The sequence below is a fragment of the Moschus berezovskii genome, chromosome 2, assembly GCF_049115385.1.
Source record: "Moschus berezovskii isolate FMDL1 chromosome 2, NW_MosBer_1.0, whole genome shotgun sequence".
In the NCBI taxonomy this organism is placed as follows: Eukaryota; Metazoa; Chordata; class Mammalia; order Artiodactyla; family Moschidae; genus Moschus; species Moschus berezovskii.
Window position 1 is genome coordinate 47,139,067 of NC_142461.1, and position 23,109 is coordinate 47,162,175.

General features: G+C 39.2%; 2 protein-coding genes across 7 annotated transcripts in view; one reads left to right on the plus strand and one right to left on the minus strand.

The window, feature by feature from the left end:
- The window catches only part of NIF3L1 (NGG1 interacting factor 3 like 1), a 21,261-nt gene extending 16,919 nt beyond the window's left edge, over positions 1-4,342 (minus strand). The window contains exons 1-3 of one of the 2 annotated variants that reach the window (XM_055398521.2): positions 4,229-4,342; positions 1,600-2,060; positions 566-728 (exon numbers count right to left, since the gene is read on the minus strand). In XM_055398521.2, the coding sequence (XP_055254496.1) occupies positions 566-728; positions 1,600-2,035 (599 nt within the window). In that variant the 5' untranslated portion in view covers positions 2,036-2,060; positions 4,229-4,342. Of the gene's footprint in view, positions 1-565; positions 729-1,599; positions 2,540-4,228 lie in introns of those variants that run through there. The other variant, XM_088828414.1, reaches the window with a different exon arrangement.
- Positions 4,297-16,346, plus strand: PPIL3 (peptidylprolyl isomerase like 3). 5 transcript variants are annotated; one of them, XM_055398524.2, is made up of 7 exons: positions 4,297-4,398; positions 5,094-5,169; positions 6,298-6,372; positions 7,825-7,918; positions 8,278-8,345; positions 11,364-11,482; positions 13,552-16,345. In XM_055398524.2, exons 2-7 carry the CDS (start codon positions 5,167-5,169, stop codon positions 13,676-13,678), a joined length of 486 nt encoding a protein of 161 aa, XP_055254499.1. In that variant the 5' UTR covers positions 4,297-4,398; positions 5,094-5,166; the 3' UTR covers positions 13,679-16,345. The 5 variants fall into 5 exon arrangements, with proteins under 5 accessions (XP_055254499.1, XP_055254501.1, XP_055254502.1 ...); XM_055398526.2 differs by lacking the exon at positions 4,297-4,398 and adding an exon at positions 4,532-4,636 and having other exon boundaries at positions 13,552-16,346; XM_055398527.2 differs by lacking the exon at positions 4,297-4,398 and adding an exon at positions 4,561-4,620 and having other exon boundaries at positions 13,552-16,346.
- Positions 16,347-23,109: the final 6,763 nt, after the last annotated feature.

The window sequence follows — 23,109 nt, forward strand, 5'->3', positions numbered from 1 at the left end:
AGGCATGATTACTGCTAACAGATTTCCATTTTATTAAAAGGTCACTATATTTATCTTTGATGTTTTTTATAATTGTTAAGTCCTAGCTCTGCATAATGTGGTACTAGGGTAAATTAGTCCCAACAATTTTTGGTATCTCAGACCTAATTAAATAAATGATTGGCCTATCTGAGAGGCATTTTAACATATTTTTTCCTTTTAAGTGTTTGGGAATCATCATTTGCTGGGAACTAATAAAAGTAAACCTATGCTATCAGTATATCACTAGGGTTTATCTACATACCCTAAAGTAAAAATATCTTTCAACACTGTCAAGAGGATTAGAAATACTGTAAGATGTATGGTATAGTCCTTCCTGCATAGAAAATAGTCAATAAGCATTATCATTTTTATTGTATTGAAAAGATCCCATAGTTTTCCTCAGGGACCCATATGCAAATGATAAGAATGCTGTTTTGTAAACCTACCAGAGGAAAATGATTTGTTGTAAACTTAAATAGCAGGGTTATAAAATTTGTAAGAAAGATTCTTAACATATACACAAAAAGAGGAAAATATATTGTACCTAGCAGAAAAAGAAGTGACAGATACACCTGCAATTTCTTTCAGTGCAGAAACGACTTTGTCCAGGTCTTGGGTGTGGGTAACACTGAATTCTACTCTGTGAGTTCCCTCGGTGGGGTAGTCAGGAGCTTTGGAAGGATGGATGGGCCTGGAGGTGCAAACACCTAGAAAAAAAAATTGTCAGGAGTTAAAAGAGATTTTGTGGGTTTTTTAAAAAATTAAAAAGAAAAACTACTACTGTAAGAAATGAGTATTCTTTAAAAGATTCATTCTTAGATGCTTCTACAATAAACACACACAACGTGGTCCTTACATATACACCCAATAGTCCCTATAACCTAAGGATTTCGTATTGTCATACAGAATCATATTTCTTTTCAGAACTATTTTCCAGAAGACTCTTAAATATCACAGAAAGTTGGACAAGACTGACTCATGAATTTCTGATGACATATAGAATTGTGACCTGCTTACTAAATTTACTTGTGTAAACTATGATTAAAGTCATAAAGCTCATAATCCACTTGACCACACTAATACAAATTATATCATCACAGAAGCTTCAGCTCAGCACAAGGAAACTAAAAAGGCTTACCAAAAATAAAGCTAAAAACATATACACTGAATTCCCTCATTGTGCTGGGCATAAGCACTAATCCAGTGAAACTATCTGACTAATATATGAAACTATCTGACTAATATACTAATATATATTCTGGAGAGGCCTGAGCTTTCAATTCAATTCAACAGGCATTTCTGGAGTGCCTGAGTGCTAGGCACTGTGCCACTCGAGTAAGGAATCACAAAGCTCAGCCAAAAATGAAGCTTTCCAACGTGGTCTTTATTCAATAAGAATAAAATTTTATTTTCAAATATAATTTGTCGGGTTTCAGCAAGATTATTTTAAAATATATAAAAACAGAATAATGGTCCCCATCCCTACAGAGGTTAAAACACTATTGAAAAGACACTCTATAAAATTTCAAAACACTGACAGGAAAAAAACTAGGTATGAAAGAACAAGAGGCTTCTCACCAAGCCCTTTAGCCAGCCAGTTGTTGACTCCCTGAGGAGCAGCGTCATAGGCGGTGTGAGGAGAGTAGATCCCAACTCTGTTCTCCAGTGCCCGGATTACCAGGCGCTCCTTCCATGTTTTCCAGGTAATGCGCTTCATGGGTCGGAAAATAGGCGGATGGTAGGAGAGGATGAGATCTGCCTTCTTCTGCAGAGCCTCCTCCATCACTTCCTCTGTCAAGTCATTGGTCAGGAAGAGCGTGTTTACAGTGTGTGGTGGGCTCGGTTCCACCAGTAATCCAACATTGTCCCAACTCTCAGCAAATGAGAGGGATGCAAAGTCATTCAAAGAGGAAAGGAGAGCCTTCAGATCCATGAAGGAACGGGAAGAACTGTAGATCAGGGAATGGACCAGGTGGGCTGTCGTGGTGACCAGGCGTACACGAGATGACAACATGCAGAAGTCAGGTAAAACTGAGTATCTGAAGTCAAACACAGACTATGGAGCACATGTACACTTTACAGACTCAAACCTTTTTAGACAGCAAAGTATATGAGCAAAAGAGCTGTAGTCTTACACTAAAAAAAAAAACAAAACATGATGGCATGCGTACTCAGTTGCTTCAAACCCAGGTCTCCCGCATTGCAGGCAGATTCTTTACCAGCTGAGCCACAGTGGAAGCCCAAGAATACTAGAATGGGTAGCCTATCCCTTCTCCAGCGGATCTTCCTGACCTAGGAATCAAACCAGGGTTTCCTGCATTGCAGGCAGATTCTTTACCAACTGAGCTATCAGGGAAACCCACTCAGTTGCTTTAGTCGTGTCCAACTCTTTGTAACCCACTGGACTGTAGCCGGCTAGGCTCCTCTGTCCATGGGATTCTCCAGGCAAGAATACTGGAGTGGGTTGCCATGCCCTCCTCCAGGACTTCTTTCTGACCCAGGGATCAAACCCACGTCTCTTGCATCTCCTGCGATGCAGGCAAATTCTTTACTGCTGAGCCACCAGGGAAGCCATACCTAAATTCAAATATTGGTTCTATCATTTACCAGCACATGGTATCACAGGTAAGTCACTCAAGCGCTCTGAGCTTGTTCTCTCATCTACAAAACAGAGATACTATAACTTATTTCATAAGTCATCCGGAGGAGTAAATGGATTAATATGTTTTAAGTCACCCTGCACAAGCCTAGAGAGTGTGGATTCCGGCTTTCACTGCTATGGCTCGGGTTCGATCCCTGGTTGTAGAACTGAAATCTCTCAAGCTGTGGGGCATGGACAAAAAAAAAGTTGCTTTATCAAGAAAAAGTAATGATACCATATATAAAAAATTAAGTGGTTTATCAGTAGCCAGAACCATGAGATGCAGAGGCGGTCACTGTGAATGGGCAAGGTCAAGGCAGGAAAGGGGCAGGAGATGCTGCCCCTGAACAAACACCTTGGTGCCATACAAAGGCCAGAATCAAGAGGTGGGAGAGGTGAAGATGCAGGGTACTCTGTCCGCAGAGTCTGTCAAAGCCTTCTAGCCATCTGTATCCAATACAAAAGATAACACTGTTAGCTCAATTCTTAAATTGAGTATCTATGAAAATTTTTTTGAAGAAAAGCATTTCATGGTATGCAAATTAGCAAGAAAGCAGTCAACTGTAAATTTTAATTGAAATACTTGTAACTCGTTAACTTCAGAAACAATTTTTTAAACTTTTATTTGTACACAAAGAAAATTTACATTTAATGCACTTATTCAAAATATGGTTTGAAGTGATGTGGAACTTCCACAAACCCTTGAACTGGGGTCTTGGAAGATCTTCTAAGTGTCCTTATACCACTTGCGGGCTTTCCTGGTAGCTCGGTTGGTAAAGAATCCGCCTGCAATGCGGGAGAACGCAGGAGACCTGGGTTCGACCCCTGGTTGGGTACATCCCCTGGAGGAGGGCATGGCAACCCACTTCGGTATTCGTGCCTGGAGAATCCCCATGGAAAGAGGAGACTGGTGGGCTACAGGCCATGGGGTCACAAAGAGTCGGACACGACTGAGGCACTACGCACCACAGCACATACCACTTCCAATTTCCAGATTCCAGGTCCTGATACTAATTACTCCACGCTACAGGCTCTTCTACATCTGGCAAGGGCTAAAGTGAAGCTCTAGTGGTCTACCACGCCGGTGTTGATTTATTTACTGTTAAATTTGTAGGACTTAAAGGTAACAAAACACTCCCCATTCACAACGAAGCTGCGTAGCTTGAAGCCACAATTAACAAGAATGGGAGGCGACCACAGACTCTAAAACCAGCCTGCCTCCCAGAGCCACAGCTGTCTGCGGTTTCCACCTCTGAAGGACAGAAATAATAGTTTCCAGCTCACAGTGTTGTTGCAACATTTAATCGTAAAGCTGGGGAAAAGTGCCTGGCCTAGAGTCAGCGCTGTTTAAGTATCATTAGCAGGGCCACTTCACAGCCTGCAAACTGCGCCCCCCTTTTTCCAGTCCCACTTCAGACGTTTTCCAGGACAATGAAGAGAGCAGGTGGCAAGGAGGCAACCCGGTTTTCCGCGCCTATCTCTGCCCTGAGGCTATCAGGGTGCTGCCACAGCCCGCCACCGAAGGCTCAGCTACCCACGCCGGTACCTAATTCTCCCAAGACTCACCAGTCCCGGGCCTCCGCGAGGGCTACTTCCGGTCCTGCGCGGAACTTCCTGACGTTGTGAAAGTGGGCGGGACGCGGGAGCCGGGCGGAAGCGGTCCTTTCCATTTTAGAGGTTGCCCAGAATTATCGCTTCTTGTTCTAGTGTAATTATTGAAAGAGCCCCCTTTCAAGGTCAGAAGTGTACCTGGTGGGGAATAAACCCTGCATTCTCTCCCTAGTTCTTCTCGTTTGGGTTACAGATGGGGTGGGGGGGAAGGGAGGACGCGAACAGGCGAGGGGCCTTCTCTCTAATGGGTCTCTTGCTCGACTTCCGGTGGCATTTCGAATCTACAGACCCGTGGGGGCGCCTGAAATTGCATCTTTGCTGTTTTAACAACTGTGCTAATCGAAGTAGTTAAGTAAATATGGGGTAACGTCACTTATTGTTTCGTTAGCTTAACTCAAGTGCTTGCAGAGCGCTGTTTTAGTTCTTGAACTGCTCTGGGCGGGGAGGGTGACGACTAGTAAAGCATAATAGTATACTAGTGCTAAGTGCTGTGAGAAAAGGAAATCGTTAAGGCAGGTTTAACCAGACTTTTGAGCAGAGATTTGGAGGTGAGGAAACCAGCCGTTCAGATGTTTGAGTGTACATGTTCCAGGCGAGGGGACCACCCATTGCCTGGACCCCAAGGCGGGAATGTACTCGGCCCCTGAGAAGTGAGCAGGGAAAGAGAAGTTTTTCGCCTGATCGCTTCCATAACCAAATTTTTATTACTTGGGTAGAATGGGTACTCGTTGACACTTTTTCTTTTAAATATGCCATAAAGCTGAGCTTGTGTGAGTTAAGAGAGGGAAATGAACTTAATTCTCTTTTCTTTTGTAAATAGAGGCTCGTTTTTGAACTTCTGTCAACAAACTCTGAGAAAGTAACAGTGCTTCCTGAAACCATCAAGAAAGAAAATGGTAAATTTTATGGAATTCTTATGAATGTCTTTCATAATAAGTAATTTTTTTTAGAAACTCAAGGGAATTAAAACTGCATGGAAATTTCAATGACAAAACAGAAATAATAAGCTGAAGAACTATACAGTGTAAAATGATTTTAAACAAAACCAGCAAAGGCAAAATTAAATTATGTTTTTCACTTAAACAACACAGAATTTACCCTTATATGGAAAAAGATTGGTAGGAGAGAGAGAGAAGGAAAGGGGTTGTTGCAGAAGAGCATAGTCAGGTGTGATCATTTTCGTTGGATTCTTTTGCTCTTGATCTGAGGTGGACAACTGGAGTCGGAGATAGAAAGAAAGCAGTGTGTCCCACCAACACACACACACACACACTCCCAACACACACATTTCTGCCCCACCAACACACACACACACACATTCCTGCCCTCTTTCTTCAACTTAGTCATACTCTGACTGCTAGATACTATTGTAAAAAGAAGAGAAATTAAAAAAGAAGTCTCAGAAGCTTTCTAGCCTCTCTGGAATGGGTAACAGAAGGAGTATTTTGACTGCCAACGAATAGATTAAGCAAAAAGGCAAGAAAGAAAGAGTACTCTGGTTACCTCTGCATATAGGATCTGAAAACACAGATGCTTTTTATGTCTGTTATCTTTAGTGGAGAAAGAAATTGTTCTTCAACTCTCACAATTAAATTATATAAGGGAAATGGTAAAAAAAACAACAACTATGTTTGTAAAAGTTTTTCTTATTATTTTTCAATAAATATTAATGACTTAGTGAATTACTTATTTAAGTCAGTCATACTAACATGAAAATCGTTTTTATTGATGAAAAATTAAAATAAGATAATTATTACCATCATAGCATTTGCTCCCAAATTTTTAGCATAGATACCATTTTACCTAAACATTTACATTTCTCTGGAATTTTTTTTTATACTGCTGAAATAATTTTGAAAAAATGCAACTTATCGCTCAAGAGCTACTATGTGGATAGATCATCTCTGAAATAGTGTTTCTGTTTTTATTCAGATAGTCATCTTTAATATCCAGTTAGGGAAATGATACAGTGCACAAAATCACCTGAAGAAATCTCATTTTCCTCACATTCTCTCTCTTTTTAGTCGGTGACATTGCATACAGATGTAGGTGATATTAAAATAGAAGTCTTCTGTGAAAGGACACCCAAAACATGTGAAGTGAGTACCATAATGTATGCATAAAAGATGAGTTAATAGGGTAACCATTTTGAAATTGAGTCACCTAACTTAAATGGCATTCCCCCCCCAAAAAATAGAAAACTTTTCTATAAAACCATTGTCAAGAAAAACCAGCAGTCATAATTTCTGATCTAATGTATACTTCGTTTTCTTTTAAATAAATTATTTAATTTTTAGCTGTGCTAGGTCTTCGATGCTGCATGCAGGGCTTCTTTAGTTGCAGGGAGCAGAGGCTACTCTCTTGTTTGCAGTGTACCAGCTTCTCTTTGCGGTGGTTTCTCTTGTAGAACATGGGCCCTTGGCAGACAGGCTCAGTAGTTGTGGCACACAGGCTTAGCTGCCCCTCGGCATATAGAATCTTCCCAGACCAAGGACTGAACCTGTGTCCCCAACATTGACAGGCAGATTCTTAACCACTGGACCACCAGGGAAGTCCTACACTTCTTTTTCTGATGTTAAAAGTGAATTAAAGAAAGAGTAGGTGATTTTTCTCTTACCATAGTGTGGCTGGTATCTTTTTCTTTTGGCTCATTTTTCTCAAGAAATATAGGGGAACTGTTCCATATATTATTTCACTTGTTTAAATAACAAGGATAGAAGGAAAAAGGGAGTTCCTTGGCGGTCCAGTGGTTAGGACTTGGTGCTTTCACTCCTGTGGTGTAGGTTCAGTCTCTGGTTGGGGAACTAATATCCCATAAGCAGCGTGGCATGGCCAAAAAAATACAAGAAAGGAAAAAAAGAGTCAGCTATATATATTCATTCATTTAGCAATTTTGCTTATGAGAAGCTATCTTGCCAGCATCTGGAACTTCTGTGATGAACAAGAGACATTCCTTGCTCATGTGGAGCTACTATTTACCTGATAGGCAGGGGGGAAATTCATTCTAGAAAAAAAAGTAATTTTAGAGGGAAATAATGCCTTGAAGGAAACAAAGTGTTGAGATGGAGAATAATGGGAAAGGATTTATTTAAAAGAAGGTGAGGGCAAGGCTTGCCAAGAAAGTGGTACCACACTTTAAGAACTGAGGGTGAAAGGTAATGAAGGCATCTCCATAGAAGGACTTATAAAAAAGAACTTTCCAGGTATAGAAATAGGTACAGGGCCTCAAGGTGTGAAAGCCTGCGTTTTTTGAATAAACTTTCAGAAGGCTGATGCAGTTAACACAGTAAGTAGCCGGGAAGGAGTGATTATCATGAGATGCAGAAATAGGCTAGGTCACCCAGGGCTTGCTAGGCTTTGCTGAGGATTTTGTATTTTCTTTCAGGAACAGAAGGAAGCTATTGAAGAGTTTTAGTCAGTGACTATATCCAAAGTAATGCCTAAAAGACATCGTTTAAATAGGTTGTTGCAGTATTTTCAGTAAATACAATTCATTTGTTATCTAAAATATGTTTCTGCTACATTTCTCAATCATTATTTTTACTCTCCAGAATTTCTTGGCTCTTTGTGCCAGCAATTACTACAATGGCTGTATATTTCATAGAAATATCAAGGGTTTCATGGTTCAAACGGGAGATCCGACAGGTAAGTGCTTCCAGTAATACGTAGGGAATTGAATATATAGTGTAAAGAAGAGACTAGATAAAGAATAGAAAAATAAAAGCATGTGGGGTTTTTATAACTTACGTTAGTAAGAAATTTTTAAGCAGAAGCTACTAGCACCAAGCCCTAAAATATGAACAATATTGATAAGGAGGGTTTGGGGGTTTTGCAGAGATACTTTAATTTTATGTTCTTTAAAGTTCATTTTGGGGAAAAAAGAAAGGATATATCAGATTTTTTTGTATTTAAAGGCTTATGCTATTATAAACTAGCCCTTACATTTAGAAAATGAACCCTTTCACCTTTAATTAGATAATTCATTTGTTTGTCTTGTAATATAGGTACTGGAAGGGGAGGTAACAGTATCTGGGGCAAGAAGTTTGAAGACGAATACAGTGAATATCTTAAGGTATATCCAAAATACTTCAGAATCTATTTTTTCATGCTGTGTTTACACTTGGAAACCGATACATATGTTGTAATAATACAGGTTAAAATAATTAGTAAATATACTTTTTTTTTGTAGTTTTTCACGCTTGATAAGTGATGTCAGAGAGGAAATATAAATGTCAGTTCTAGCCTAATATAGAGTGGAATCTCACCATCACATGAATCTTGACATTAAGTGAGCTCATCTTTGTGTCCAATTTGAAATGTTTAATCAGTAATATACCTGTGGGGCTTCATGTCTCACTGTAAAAGTCATGTTGAATGACATGAATCATTGGTCTCTTTTGAGAGTGGGAAGGAGAGACTGTCAGACCTTCGGGTTGCAATATTGCCTGTTATCAGTTGCCAGCTTTTTATCATCTTCTCTTAGATATTTGAATATTTGTGTTTTAGCTTCACTTAATGTGTATGGTAGATCTCAGCTAGGTCTCAGAGAAGTGCATATAAATAAATATTCAGCATAGAAAAAAAAAAAGTTCAATTCCCCAGAGATGAAGTCAGTTAACAATTTATTGTGTGGTCTTTCAATCTGAATATGTAATTTGGTATATTGTTTTGAAGTTACAGTAAAATGTACTCAGCAAAACTTCTAAAAATATTCACTTCAGTGTTCTCTGGACTGTGCCTAGGAATAATTTATCTTTTTGCTTTTCTATCATAAATATTGTTACAAAGTTGGGGTTCAGTTCATTTCAGTCGCTCAGTTGTGTCCGACTCTTTGCGAGCCCATGAATCACAGCACACCAGGCCTCCCTGTCCATCACCAACTCCCAGAGTTCACTCAAACTCGCCTCCATCGAGTTGGTGATGCCATCCAGCCATCTCATTCTCTGTCGTCCCCTTCTCCTGCCCCCAATCCCTCCCAGCATCAGAGTCTTTTCCAGTGAGTCAACTCTTCACATGAGGTGGCCAAAGTATTGGAGTTTCAGCTTTAGCATCAGTCCTTCCAATGAACACCCAGGACTGATCTCCTTTAGAATGGATTGGTTGGATCTCCTTGCAGTCCAAGGGACTCTCAAGAGTCTTCTCCAACACCACAGTTCAAAAGCATCAATTCTTCGGCCCTCAGCTTTCTTCACAGTTCAACGCTCACATCTGTACATGACCACTGGAAAAACCATAGCCTTGACTAGACGGACCTTGGTTGGCAAAGTAATGTCTCTGCTTTTTAATGTGCTGTCTAGGTTGGTCATAACTTTCCTTCCAAGGAGTAAGCATCTTTTAATTTCATGCCTGGGTTAGGAGGTGATAAATTGTTTAAAAAGTCATCCTTTTCCTGAATTGGAAATGAAACAGTTTTTTAGGCATTAATTAATACCTGTTTCCATGGTACTGATCTGTCATCCTATACCAGTGATTTTCAAACTTTGCTGCTGACAGATTGACCTGTAGAAGTTTTAAATTAAAAAAAAAGAGTAGGGCCTTATCTCCCTAAATCTAGAGAAAAACAGTAGAACTGATTAGGACCATGGCTATATTTTAAGGTTCCCTGGTGATTCCTACACAAGCAAGGTTAAGAACTATTTTCTAACATACCAGAATTGAGGATACGTGAATAGTCACATACTCTAACCCAGAAATTCCATTCCCACACATTTACCCTAAAGAAATTCATGTACATGTGCACTAGGAAACATGTACAAGTGTGTTCCTAGAGTACTACTTGTAATAACAAAAATCAAAAAATAATGTCCATCAATCTTTCAGTGGACAAACTGTAGTATATTCAGTAGTAAAATATTATACAGCGAAAGAAATATGTATAATACATGTATGAATCTTAGAAACATTATGTTAAGTGCAGAAATCATTTTCTAGAAGACTAAAAATAGTATGAACTATTTTATAGAACTCAGAAACCAGCAAAAGGAAACAATATATTGTTCAGGCATTTATAAAGATATTAGAATACTAGTTACCACATCGAGAGGCTGAAGTAATAGCTGAGAGGAGCATATAGGCATATGCAACAATTTGGTAAATTTTAATTCTTAAAGCTTGGAAACAGGTTACTGGTTGCTTATTTTATTATACTGTAAGTGGTACATATATTCTTATGATGCATCAAATACATTTGATTGGTAGTCACCTTTTAGGGAGACAGTAAAGCATTAATATCTGTGTAGTTGCATCTCTGTGGTTTGTCTCATTAGTGTCTGATGATGAATAGCATTGGACAGAGTAGTCATTGGAGTTACTTTTAGTGTATTTTATATTTGGGCTTCTCCCTGTAAGACAATTCTGTCTTCAATCTTATTGATAAAGTCCTTTTAACTCCTGTACACACTCCCTTGTATAACAGTGTAATGAATATTAGACGAGGTCTTCCTTAGATCATCCAGTCCTGGTTTATGAACTGACTGCACATAAGTGGAAGACCCACAGATTCACTTTCTATAGCCATTGGTTTAAAAAAATTGTAAATGTCATGAGGCAAGAGATACACTATTCCTTTTGCCAGATTCCACCATTCCCTAATGTTTACATTCTGCCCAATTATCAATTTATTATCTGCTTACCCTTGTGAGAATTTGAATTATGAAAAAACCCCTGAACTAGTCCAACCTCCCTTGTTTTACAGATAAAGAAACTAGCCAGAATCCAGTGTATATGTGAAGAGATTATGGGGATTTTGGTTTTGTTGTCTGCCTGATGGTTTCATGCCAGCACACTGTTCCTTAATATAAATGTAAGGATTATTTCTGTTATACATTGGTGTTGCCGAAAGTGTCTGTGGCTCTACTTCTCCAAAGATGAAATTGAGGAATATGATTTGGTATATAAATAATTTACATACAAGTTTCCAGAGATACAGATAATACAGAAACTGAACATTTGGACTAGCCCTGATGGAAACTGATTACATGTTTTCTTGATCTCTTAAATATTGGGAAGGTGAAGAGTGCATGTCTTGTTTCAGTCCTATATTTGGAATGCTTATGTAAAAACAATTAATACTTTGGTCTGTCCTTTTCAGCACAGTGTTAGAGGTGTTGTATCTATGGCTAATAATGGCCCAAATACCAATGGATCTCAGTTTTTTATCACCTATGGGAAGCAGCCACATCTGGACATGAAATACACAGTATTTGGAAAGTGAGTATTCTGGTTTGGAATTTTACTGCAAAGGATACGTGAATGGCTGTGATCATGGCGTAACTAGTATTCAAAGAGCAGTATGAGAGCTAAATGTACCTGAAATTGACATCCATCACTTATTAGCCATGTGACCTTGGGTAATTTACAACCTCTTTCACCCTCAGTTATTTTGTAAAGAAGCACCAACACTTTTTTCAGGATCTTATGCAAGTTAACAGTATGTATTGTTTTCATTCAGAATAGCATTTTGCATCAACACATCTGAAAAACAGTTGCTTAAACAAGATGAACTGGGATGGTGGTTCTTGTATGTCATTGATGTCCCAGGTGCCTTTCTTTTTTCTCAGCCATCATTAGCTTTCATTCTGAAATTCACCTGTTTTTTTTTTTTAATTTTTAAAAATTTATTTATTTTAATTGGAGGCTAATTACTTTACAACCTCATGGTTACAATTTGGGCAGCAAACTTCCAGTCAGAACATTTGTGTTCCAAGCAGAAAGGAGGAGGAAAGGCGAAAGGTGCTTGCCAGCTGAATCAGTCCCTTTTTAATGAACTTTCCTGGAAGACCCAGGCCTTACTTACAAGAGAGGGTAGGAAATGTTTTCAGCTAGATATATTGCCATCTCAATAAAATCAGGCCTCTATAAGTAAGAAGAAAGGGGAATGGAATCCTGAGGAGACTTTAAGCAGTCTCTGCAAGAAAATCCATTAGATGCACTATCCCTGGGAATTGCTTTTATAAATCAACAGGAAGTCAGTTTGTCAACAAATTATTTACTGTGTTCAATAAACCAAGGCACTGTTCTATAGTTTATTTAACAGTTTGGATGCCAAGCTAGTTTAATTAAAAATACAAGAGTCTACAACTTTTCTTTTTCATTATTATTTTCTTTTTCCTTTTTTTTCATTATTATTCATTTCTTATTTATTATTATGCATGCCTAATTTATAGATTAATACTCAATGAAAAGTAATATTATAGTCTTTAGTAGTTTTTATGTGTATATGGATAATCTTTACACTCCCTTTCTTTTATTTTCTCCCTAACCCACCATTCAGAATTATTGATTAGTAATTAGTAGGACCTATCTTACTGAATTGGTTAAAAAACACTAGCATTTAGAACAAGAATTCTTAACCTTCAGTCTACTAACTCCTTGAAACTCTTTTCTGTACATGCACAGACATTTTTCTGAGAAAATGGTTCATAGCTTTTGCTGGTTCTGAAAGGTACTCATTCCCAAATACTTAACCTCAACTCTACATGCCCTTTTTTGCCTGGGATCTTTTCCCTGCACCCTCTTTTTTTCTCTTACTGACCCAGAAGGTGGGAAAGCCTTTAAAACTTAAAATTTAAAGACTTTAACTGCCTGCCTTTGGGCGTAAAATCAAAAGGCTTTGGCTATAATAACATTTTAGTGGAGATGTAAAATAAAATGGCAATCTGTTATTTTTAAAGTACCTACTCTAAGTCTTAGGAATTGATTCAAATTGCACTAGGAGGTATAATCTAAAAAGCCACTTTGTCTTAGTAGACTAAGTTTCTAGAACATATTAGAAAAACAGCTATATTTTTTTTTTCTGATAGAAACATGAAGTGGGCTTGCTGGAAGTGGGCTTAGCTGTCGATCTTCTCTTCAGTATTTCTTTTTGTTGTTTAGAAGCAAAAAATAAAAACACATTTAAACACTAAAGTACAAAGAAGCTGCCCACTTCAGAACCTTCAGTGTAGGACAGTACTTAGAATAACTGTCATCCTTCCCCATTTGTAGCTAATCCATGTGAATGAGGCAGAATACATCATTTAGATACTTTGATGGGAATATTGCTTGCTACCCATTGCTACTTTTGTCTAAAGGCATAAACATGAATTTTTGTTTTTGAATTTTGGGCCCTACTTATGGCAGAAAATCAAAGCAGTATCTTATTGTATACTCAACAGGAGAACTCAAAAAACTGTACGACTTTGTTGTTTTCTCTTAGAAAGACTGTAATTGTTGTAGGTATTTGGATATTATGTTTCAATCCTAGGAAATTTTCAAACATTATATTGTTTCTCTTTCAGGGTGATAGATGGTCTGGAGACTTTAGATGAACTGGAGAAGTTACCCGTAAATGAGAAGACATATCGACCTCTTAATGATGTACACATTAAGGACATAACTATTCATGCCAACCCATTTGCTCAGTAGCTATAATAGACCTGGACAAATACTTGGCAAAATATTCAGGGAACACACCTATTATGGTTTACTCAGTTTTAATTATGTCAAAGATTGCAGCTTGTTTACAACTAAGATCTTCTATGAGTTGCTGGTACCAAGAGGGACCAAACAGTGTTTAGTCCTATTTTTAGAGCATATTCTATGACTATTACCTAATGCATTTCTTTAATTAAAAAAAAAACCCTGTGTTTAACTTTGTATTTTCATATCAACATTCATTTTTAAATGCTGACTGTCAAATCCAGGCATTTTTGAGCACCCTTATTACATACTCCTACCACATCCTGTTCAATTCAGTTGCTCAGTCATGTCTGACTCTTTGCTACCCCATGGACTGCAGCATACCAGGCCTCCCTGTCCATCACCAACTCCCAGAGTTTACTCAAACTCATGTCCATTGAGTCAGTAATGCCATCCAAGCATCCCATCCTCTGTCGTCTCCTCCTCCCACCTTCGGTCTTTCTCAGCATCAGGGTCTTTTCAAATGAGTCAGGTCTTCAAATCAGGTGGCCAAAGTATTGGAGTTTCAGCTTCAGCATCAGTCCTTCCAAAGAATATTCAGGACTGATTTCCTTTAGGGTAGACTGGTTGTATCTCCTTGCTGTCCAAGGGACTCTTAAGTGTCTTCTCCAACACCACAGTTCAAAAGCATCAATTCTTCAGCACTCAGCTTTCTTTATATTCCAATTCTCACATCCATACATGACTACTGGAAAAACCATAACTTTGACTAGACAGAACTTTGTTGGGAAAATAATGTCTCTGCTTTTTAATAAGCTGTCTCAATTGGTCATAACTTTTCTTCCAAGAAGCAGGTGTCTTTTAATTTCATGGCTGCAATCACCATCTGCAGTGATTTTTGGAGCCCCAAAAAATAAAGTCTGTCACTGTTTCCACTGTTTCCCCATCTATTTACCATGAAGTGATGGGACCAGATGCCATGATCTTAACTTTCTGAGAGTTTTAAACCAACTTTTTCATTCCTCTTTCACTTTCATCTAGAGACTCTTTAGTTCTTCGCTTTCTGCCATAAGGGTGGTATCATCTGCATATCTGAGGTTATTGATATTTCTCCCAGCAATCTTGTTTCCAGCTTGTGCTTCATCCAGTCCAGCATTTCACATGATGTAATTTGCATATAAGCTAAATAAACAGGGTGGCAATATACAGCCTTAACGTACTCCACATCCTAGAAATATTTCTATTAATTATTTACTTTGTACAGTTAGAGGAAAGATAAATAAAGAGCCTAGAGAGGCCAGTCAATCCATTAGGTATTTCCCCTGGTGTTTAAATTTATAGTAAAGGCCCAGAGAAGTCCTGGAGTACAGTGAACACTCAGAATTCCCTAACTGATTTGCCCATGGAACATCTTTTTAAAGCATATCTTTTTTAAAAATGCAGGAATACATAAACACAGGATAAAGTTTTACAGATAATCCATTTGGAAAATACAATTAGTTGTAGAGTCCTGGTCTGGGTCTGAATCGCAGCTCTGCCTCCTGCTATTAACTAGGCAAGTTAACATCTCCAAGCTTTAATTTTCTGATAAATAATCCTCCATATGACTCTTGTTAGGATTAAATGACACAGTGGGTGTAAAGCTTCTGGTGTGGAGGAGTAAGTGTTGAGAAGAAAATGGCAACCCACTTCAGTGTTCTTGCCTGGAGAATCCCAGGGACGGGGGAGCCTGGTGGGCTTCCGTCTATGGGGTCGCACAGAGTCGGAGACTGAAGTGACTTAGCAGCAGCAGCAGCAGCCAGTAAAGGAGGCTGCCTTCTTAACCATATCAGGTTTCTCACTTAATCAGGTCATTTATCAGACTATACCATTGATTGGATCAAGAACTATGTCCTATTCACTGTGTAGATCACCTAGATTAGACTTTGCGTATTCCTAAAAATGATACAGAACATTTCTTTGTATCATTTCTGCAGATAGCTGATCTAATTAATGTTTTGATTCTTAAGTGCAGTTTGGGAGTTAGCTTGCAGTTATCCTCTTGTTACTATTGATGTCTCCCATACCTTCCAATAAACTGAGTGGCCAGTTATATCAATGCCCTCAGGTTTTGTTTCACCTTTTTAATTTAATCATTAGTTTATAGAATTAGTATTAAGGCCTTTTTTGGGTCAAAATTTGGTTTGCCACTTCTTATACTTGATATCTTTTTTCTTTTTTAACCACAAAAATAACAGCTATGTTTCTTCCCATGGGAATGTTCTGGCAATTTCAAAATATAAAATACACCAAATAGTTAACCTATGACCAATAAGACTTCACATTGTTCATCCAATGAGGAAATGTCTTTGGGCATTTTTCTGCAGCTTTGTTTTTTTTTTATATATAATGATGAAACAGTCTGAATTCTTCTGACTCTGTGATAGAATTTCATAAGGTGTTTAGACAGTGATTTGATTTCAGTCAGTCTAGTTATCCTAGAATATAAGTTAACAATCACAATCTGAAGTGATGATCTTTCCATAAACCTAGTATTTAAAATATTATTTTATCAATTTCCTTTTTCTTTACCCTGTTATGTCACATAGAGTTCATCTGTCAGAGTAAACCAAGTGTGAACATCTTTGTTTATAAGATATTTGATAGAATACAGAAAAATAAGTCTTTAGTAGATCAGATAAGATTTTTTTTTGTCCCCCTGCTTAAGGACATAAGCGCTCAAAAGAGCATGTGATTGGGAAAATCAGGTCTCCGCTTTTACTCACTGTCCCACATATATGTGTTAATATACAATATTTGTTTTTCTGACTTACTTTATTCTATATGACAGTCTCTAAATCTATTCACCCTTGATATGTTTCTTCTCCAAACATATCATTTAATTTTGTCACCACCCTTAAGAGTATTTTACTGATTGTCAGGATGTTTTTGTTCTGACTGACATTCCCTCAATTTTTATTCCAAACTGTGCCATTGTTGTTTTTAGTGTTGCCAATATGTTGATTTTGGGTTCTTTGAACTCATTCTTAGGTCTGCTCAGCTGTACCCATAAGGATCTCATAGATAAGGAAGTATATTGACTGCACCCATGGGCCTTTTGTAGGTAGTGAGGATCAAAACTCAGAACATTGATTTCTGTCCACTCACACTGACTTGACTGGTTCACTGATTACATTAGCAGTTGGGTGATTGATATCTGTTCCATATATTGAAAGTCAAAGTGTTAGTTGCTCAGTCATGTCCAACTCTTAGCGACCCCATGGATTATAGCCTACCAGGCTTCTCTGTCCACAGAACTGTCTAAGCAAGAATACTGGAGTGGGTAACCTTTCCCTCCTTCAAGGGATCTTTCCAACCCAGGGATCGAACCTGGGTCTTCTACATTGCAGGCAGGCCCTTTACTGTCTGAGCCACCAGGGAAGCCCGTAAACTACTAAGAAGACTAGAATATTGCTGATCAACCCAAATTCTCTTTAAAATGAAATTAACACGATTCCCCATCTAGACTAGAGGCTGGAAAACTGCAGCCCTCTGGCTGGGCACCTGTTTTTTCAAGAAACATTTTCTTAGAACTCTGCCATTCCTATGTTTATGCAGGGAGTCTGGCTGTTTATTCTACAGCAGCAGAGTTGATTGACTGTGACAGAGACCAAATATTCTGCAAGCCTAGAATATTTACTATCTGGCCCTTTCAGAAACAGTTTGCCAACCCTTGACCCAGACTATCAGCAGTTGCCAGATAATCATGGTTTCACAGCAGAGGGAGTAGGATGAGTACAAGGGACAGTATAAACAAACTATGCCTGAAACCTCTGCTGTAGAAATGTACCTGAATTCATTAGAATTCCTCAGTCCTGTTAGATCTTGGTTTGGAGTTCTCTTTTTGAGTAGAAGGCTTGCAGACCTTTTGTTTTGGTTAATGGCAAATTGAGTAGTTAAAATTTATATCTTGGTTGAACTTGGAAATTTCCAGATCCATTTAGTAACACATTTATACTCTCTATGTTGGGTATTTCTGAAGATTTGTTTAATTACTAAAACTAGTCATTTATTAAGCTTCTTCCAGGTTTGGAGACAAAGGTGCATACAACACTGCCTACTCCATGGGAGCTCAGTCTGTGAAGCTAACAGACATGTAAATAGATAAATTTTAATACATAGAACTCAACTTTTAATCAATTTAGGGAAGTGGATAGATTAGTTACTATTTCACCAATGAGTTGAAAAGAAAACTCATGCATTTTTTCAATTCAATTTGTACCAACTGTCGTTCAAGTAAGTGATGGGAACTCCGTATAATAATTTTAAAATAAGTTTATAAGAAAAATGATAAAAATTTAAAATATAATGAAAAGGAATTAATCCCAATTTTTATAAAGTAGCAAATATTAAAAGTGTTATGATGTGAGAAATGAGGCTAGAATAATAGAGTGTAGGACTTCCCTGGTGGTTCAGTGGTTAAGACTCCATGCTTCCAGTGCAGGGAGGAAGGTTCAATCCCTGGTTGGGAAACTTAACAGTGTATACAGTTTATTTAAACCAGTACCCAGGGGCTTCACTGGTAGCTCAGTGGTAAAGAATCCACCTGTTAATGCAGGAGACACAGGTTCAATCCCTGATCTGGGAAGATCCCACACACCTCAGAGCACTAAGCCCATGCACCCTAGAGACCATGCTCTGCAACAAGAGAAGCCACTGCAATGAGAAGCCCACACACAGCAACAAAGACACAACACAGCCAAAAATAAATATTAAAAAATTTTTAAAAAGCAAGATCCAAAATCATTTTTTTTAAAAAGAGAAGAGTTATTCTATAAGTTGTGTTAGGGTAACTGGTAAATGACAAGGAGAAAAGCAAAAGAATTCACATGATATACCAAAGTTCCAGATAGGTAAAAGAGTTGCCTATTTAAAGAATACACAAGAAAAACCTAAAACGTTTCAAAGAATTCCTCCGAAGAGGAAAGGAATTTCTCAGTTTACAAACTTGATAAAGGCAAAGATGAAATGGGTTTAACTGAATGCAAATAGGACAAAAGAGAGTTGTACATTCAAAAGAGGAATAGAAATGAATGGGGAATTCACAAGAGAAAAGAGAAAATGTTCAACCTCACTAATTAGAAACCAAAGTTACAAGTTCAGTATCCACCAAAATAACATTTTTTAATGTTATGCACTGCTGCTGCTGCTAAGTCACTTCAGTCGTGTCCGACTCTCTGCGACCCCACAGACAGCAGCCCACCAGGCTCCACCGCCCCTGGGATTCTCCAGGCAAGAACACTGGAGTGGGTTGCCATTTCCTTCTCCAATGCGCGAAAGTGAAAAGTGAAAGTGAAGTCGCTCAGTCGTGTCCGACTAGTAGTGACCCCATGAACTGTAGCCCACCAGGCTCCTCTGTCCATGGGATTTTCTAGGCAAGAGTACTGGAGTGGCTTGCCATTGCCTTCTCCGAATGTTACGCTTTATCCTCTAAGCCACCAGCAAATCCATGTTATGCACTAACAGCAGCCAAAACAAAGTACTGAATCAGAGACTGGGTGGCTTAAACAACAGAAAATTTTCTTACAGTTCTAGAGACTAGAAGTTGGGAGATCAAGGTGTGGGCAGGGTTGTTTACTCTTGAGGCCATCCTCCTTGGCTTGTAGATGACCATCTCCTGTCTTAACCTCATCATTCTTCTGGGTGTGTTTCCTAGTCTCATTTTAGAAAGACACCAGCTAAATTGAATTAGGCCTCTCCCTAATGACCTCATTTAATCCTAATTATCTCTGTAAAGACACTATTTACTGCCAAACTGAAAAATGCTGCTTTCCATCTGGTTCTACAGTATAAGAATGAAGTCACTAGCCACTTCAGTCACTGACCTTTGACACACCTTGAAAGGAGTTTGCTTTGGGAGAAACTGGCAGAACAGATCTTCAAATAGGTATTTTCAGGAAAATATTTTTTGAGCTCAATTTCTTGCATCTTCTCATATCTAGAAAAGCACTAAAATCATTAATGGAAACATCTGCCCCTCTGTCACTAGCTCCAACTTTCTGCCAAGATATGTGCTTTCTGGCACTAACTCCTTTCAGTAAAACCATACGTAATACTGACTTCTCTCCCTACCTCTTGGGAGCAGTTCCAAAGAGCTACTGGATAGGCTGTCTCTGGGTATTTTGCCTCAAATAAAACTTAACTCACAACTCTCTTTTTGCCTTTTCATACCGTTCATGAGCCTCTCAAGGCAAGAATACTGAAGTGGTTTGCCATTCCATTCTCCAGTGGACCATATTTTGTCCGGTCCTAAGTAGGACATGCCCTTCTGCCACTCAACACAGCTGGATGACATGGTTGTCCCACTGTTGGTGTCTGTTGAGCTTGTTTAAACCTTAACTGGCTTTTGGGTGTCGGTCAATGTGCAGCTAGGAGTCAAGACAAAGGCCCTACTAGAGTGACTGGGAAGGGGGTCTGGAGAAGGCTGGAGGTGATGTTGGATGTCTAGCACCTCAGACTCACTGCTGCCTTTGACTGCCCTGGGTCCAATCCGCTGCTCAGGAGTCACTGTCAGCCATGGAGCCAATCACCCACCCAGGAACCACTGGTCACCTGATGCTGAAGCTCCAATGCTTTGGTCACCAGATGTGGAGAGCTGACTCACTGGAAAAGACCCTGATGCTAGGAAAGATTGAGGGCAGGAGGAGAAGGGGATGACAGAGAATGAGATGGTTGTATGGCCTTACTGATTCCAGGGACATGAGTTTGAGCAAACTCAGGGAGATAGTGATGGACAGAGAACCCTGGTGTGCTGCAGCTCATGGAGGTCACAAAGAGTCAGACACAAACTAGCACCTGAACAACAACACAACTCTCACACTGTGCATTTTTTCCAGTTGACACTATAGTCACATTCTGAAATAGTGGGAGCTAGCACTTAAAACTATGAATATGTGTGGAGGTGGAGACACAGCTCTTCAAACAGCCCATAACATGCATTAACACTAAAAAGGCTAATTTAGTTAATGAAAATTTGGGTATATCCCAAATCACTAATTGGTTAGATATGGGCTTTGTTAAATTTAAACTCATTTTGGAAAACAAGTACAAGATTTCTTTACCTTTTACCCAGCAATTTTACAATGAGGAATTCTCCTAAAGAAATTAAACATATTAATTTGCACAAGGTTGCTGGGAGAACTATCAATAACCTCAGATATGCAGATGATAACACCCTTACGGCAGAAAGTGAAGAAGAACTAAAGAGCCTCTTGATGAAAGTGAAAGAGGAGAGTGAAAAAGTTGGCTTAAAGCTCAACATTCAGAAGACTAAGATCATGGCATCTGGTCCCATCACTTCATGGCAAATAGATGGGGAAACAGTGGCTGACTTTATTTTTCTGGGCTCCAAAATCACTGCAGATGGTGATTGCAGCCATGAAATTAAAAGACGCTTACTCCTTGGAAGGAAAGTTATGACCAACCTAGACAACATGTTAAAAAGCAGAGACATTCATTACTTTGTCAAAAAAGGTCCATCTAGTCAAGGCTATGGTTTTTCCAGTGGTCATGTATGGATGTGAGAGTTGGACTAGAAAGAAAGCTGAGCGCTGAAGAATTGATGCTTTTGAACTGTGGTGTTGGAGAGGACTCTTGAGAGTCCCTTGGCCTGCAAGGAGAGCCAACCAGTCCATCCTAAAGGAAATCAGTCCTGGGTGTTCATTGGAAGGACTGATGTTGAAGCTGAAACTCCAATATTTTGGCCACCTGATGCGAACACCTGACTCATTTGATGACCCTGATGTTGGGAAAGATTGAGGACAGGAGGAGAAGGGGACGACAGAGGATGGGATGGTTGGATGGCATCACCGACTCGATGGACATGACTTTGGATAGACTCCAGGAGTTGGTGATGGACAGGGAGGCCTGGCCTGCTGTGGTTCATGGGGTCGCAAAGAGTGGGACACAACTGAGCAACTGAACTGAACTGAACTTGCTCTCTGCACTTTCGCTGCAACTTTGACCTGTGTTAGCAGAATATGGTTAATACCCATATTTAGATTGCAGTTAGGATTAAGTGAGAACCTGTGCTCAGTGTTAACACAATGTGATTAACTATTATACTCCAAATACTGGGATTCCCTATGTTTTGGTTAACATTTAAATGTGCTGAGAAACATATACTTAATAGCAGCAAATTTCACAAGTTACTGTGAGAAATTTCTCCCTCACAAGTGAAACACTAACCTTAAATTTAGTGATCCTGATCCCATATAGAAATCTAGGTATTAATGATTTTAAAGCATTTTCAGAGAAGAGGCTTAAGAAATGCAAACTACCACAGGAATTTTGGGAATTCCTATGTGTATTCCTCTTCATCACTTTACCGTACAGTACTGCATCTGTAATGGGCAGGTTATCTACGTTGCTCTCCTGTGCAAAAAAACAATTATGCTCCATCTTCATGCGTGATGATTTTATGTGTTTCACGAAGGTGGAGCCTGGTGGGCTACAATCTATGGGGTCGCATAGAGTCGGACACGACTGAAGTGACTTAGCAGCAGCAGCAGCAGCAGCAGGAGTAACATGACCTTTTTTTTCCAAGTTGGAGGAGGGGCGGGGATCAGGATGGGCAGTTGTTTTGTTCTCTCAAATTGCAGCTTGACTTCTGTTATTAAGAAGTTGTTTTCCGATAATTTTGTCTTCTTCTAGTAACTTTCCATTTTCCCCTTTCAGTTTACTTGACCTTTACACCTTAGAGGCTTCACTTAATTCGGAAATGTTGCTTACCTGTGGAGTCCCTCTTCCTGTCTCCAGGCTCTTGCTCTCACATTTGGATTTTTAAAACCTCGGTAAAAATCTTTACAATCTAACCTCAGTGAGTGTGGGTCTCAGTCACGTAAGATTTAACTAGTTTTAAAAATGTCTCAGAACAAAAGCCCTGCTGCTGCTAAGTCACTTCAGTCGTGTCCGACTCTGTGCGACCCCACAGACAGCAGCCCACCAGGCTCCCCCTTCCCTGGGATTCTCCAGGCAAGAACACTGGAGTGGGTTGCCATTTCCTTCTCCAATGCATGAAAGCGAAAAGTGAAAGTGAAGTCTCTCAGTCGTGTGTGACTCTTAGCGACCCCATGGACTGTAGCCTACCAGGCTCCTCCATCCATGGGATTTCCCAGGCAAGAGTACTGGAGTTGGGTGCCATTGCCTTCTCCGAAAGCCAGACAATTCCTAATTTCTCTGCCTTCTGCCCAAAGCCAGACAATTCCTAATTTGGGGCTACTTGATGCAGATGGTGTAATCTTTCAGTTTAAGCGGTTGCAATCAGGACACACGCTACTTTGTACCCGCTCCCCCCACTTTCTTCATTTCTAGTGTTCACGAACACAATTTTTATTGAGGATGAACGACTCTTTTCTACCGAACACAATGTTTTCTCAGAGAACGGAGACCGAGAACAA

Bases quoted from the DNA above. Each gene is read 5' to 3' on its own strand.
- PPIL3 (XM_055398524.2), top strand. The intron at 6,373-7,824 runs GTGAGTACCATA...TTTACTCTCCAG, and splicing joins GGACACCCAAAACATGTGAA to AATTTCTTGGCTCTTTGTGC. The intron at 7,919-8,277 runs GTAAGTGCTTCC...CTTGTAATATAG, and splicing joins TCAAACGGGAGATCCGACAG to GTACTGGAAGGGGAGGTAAC.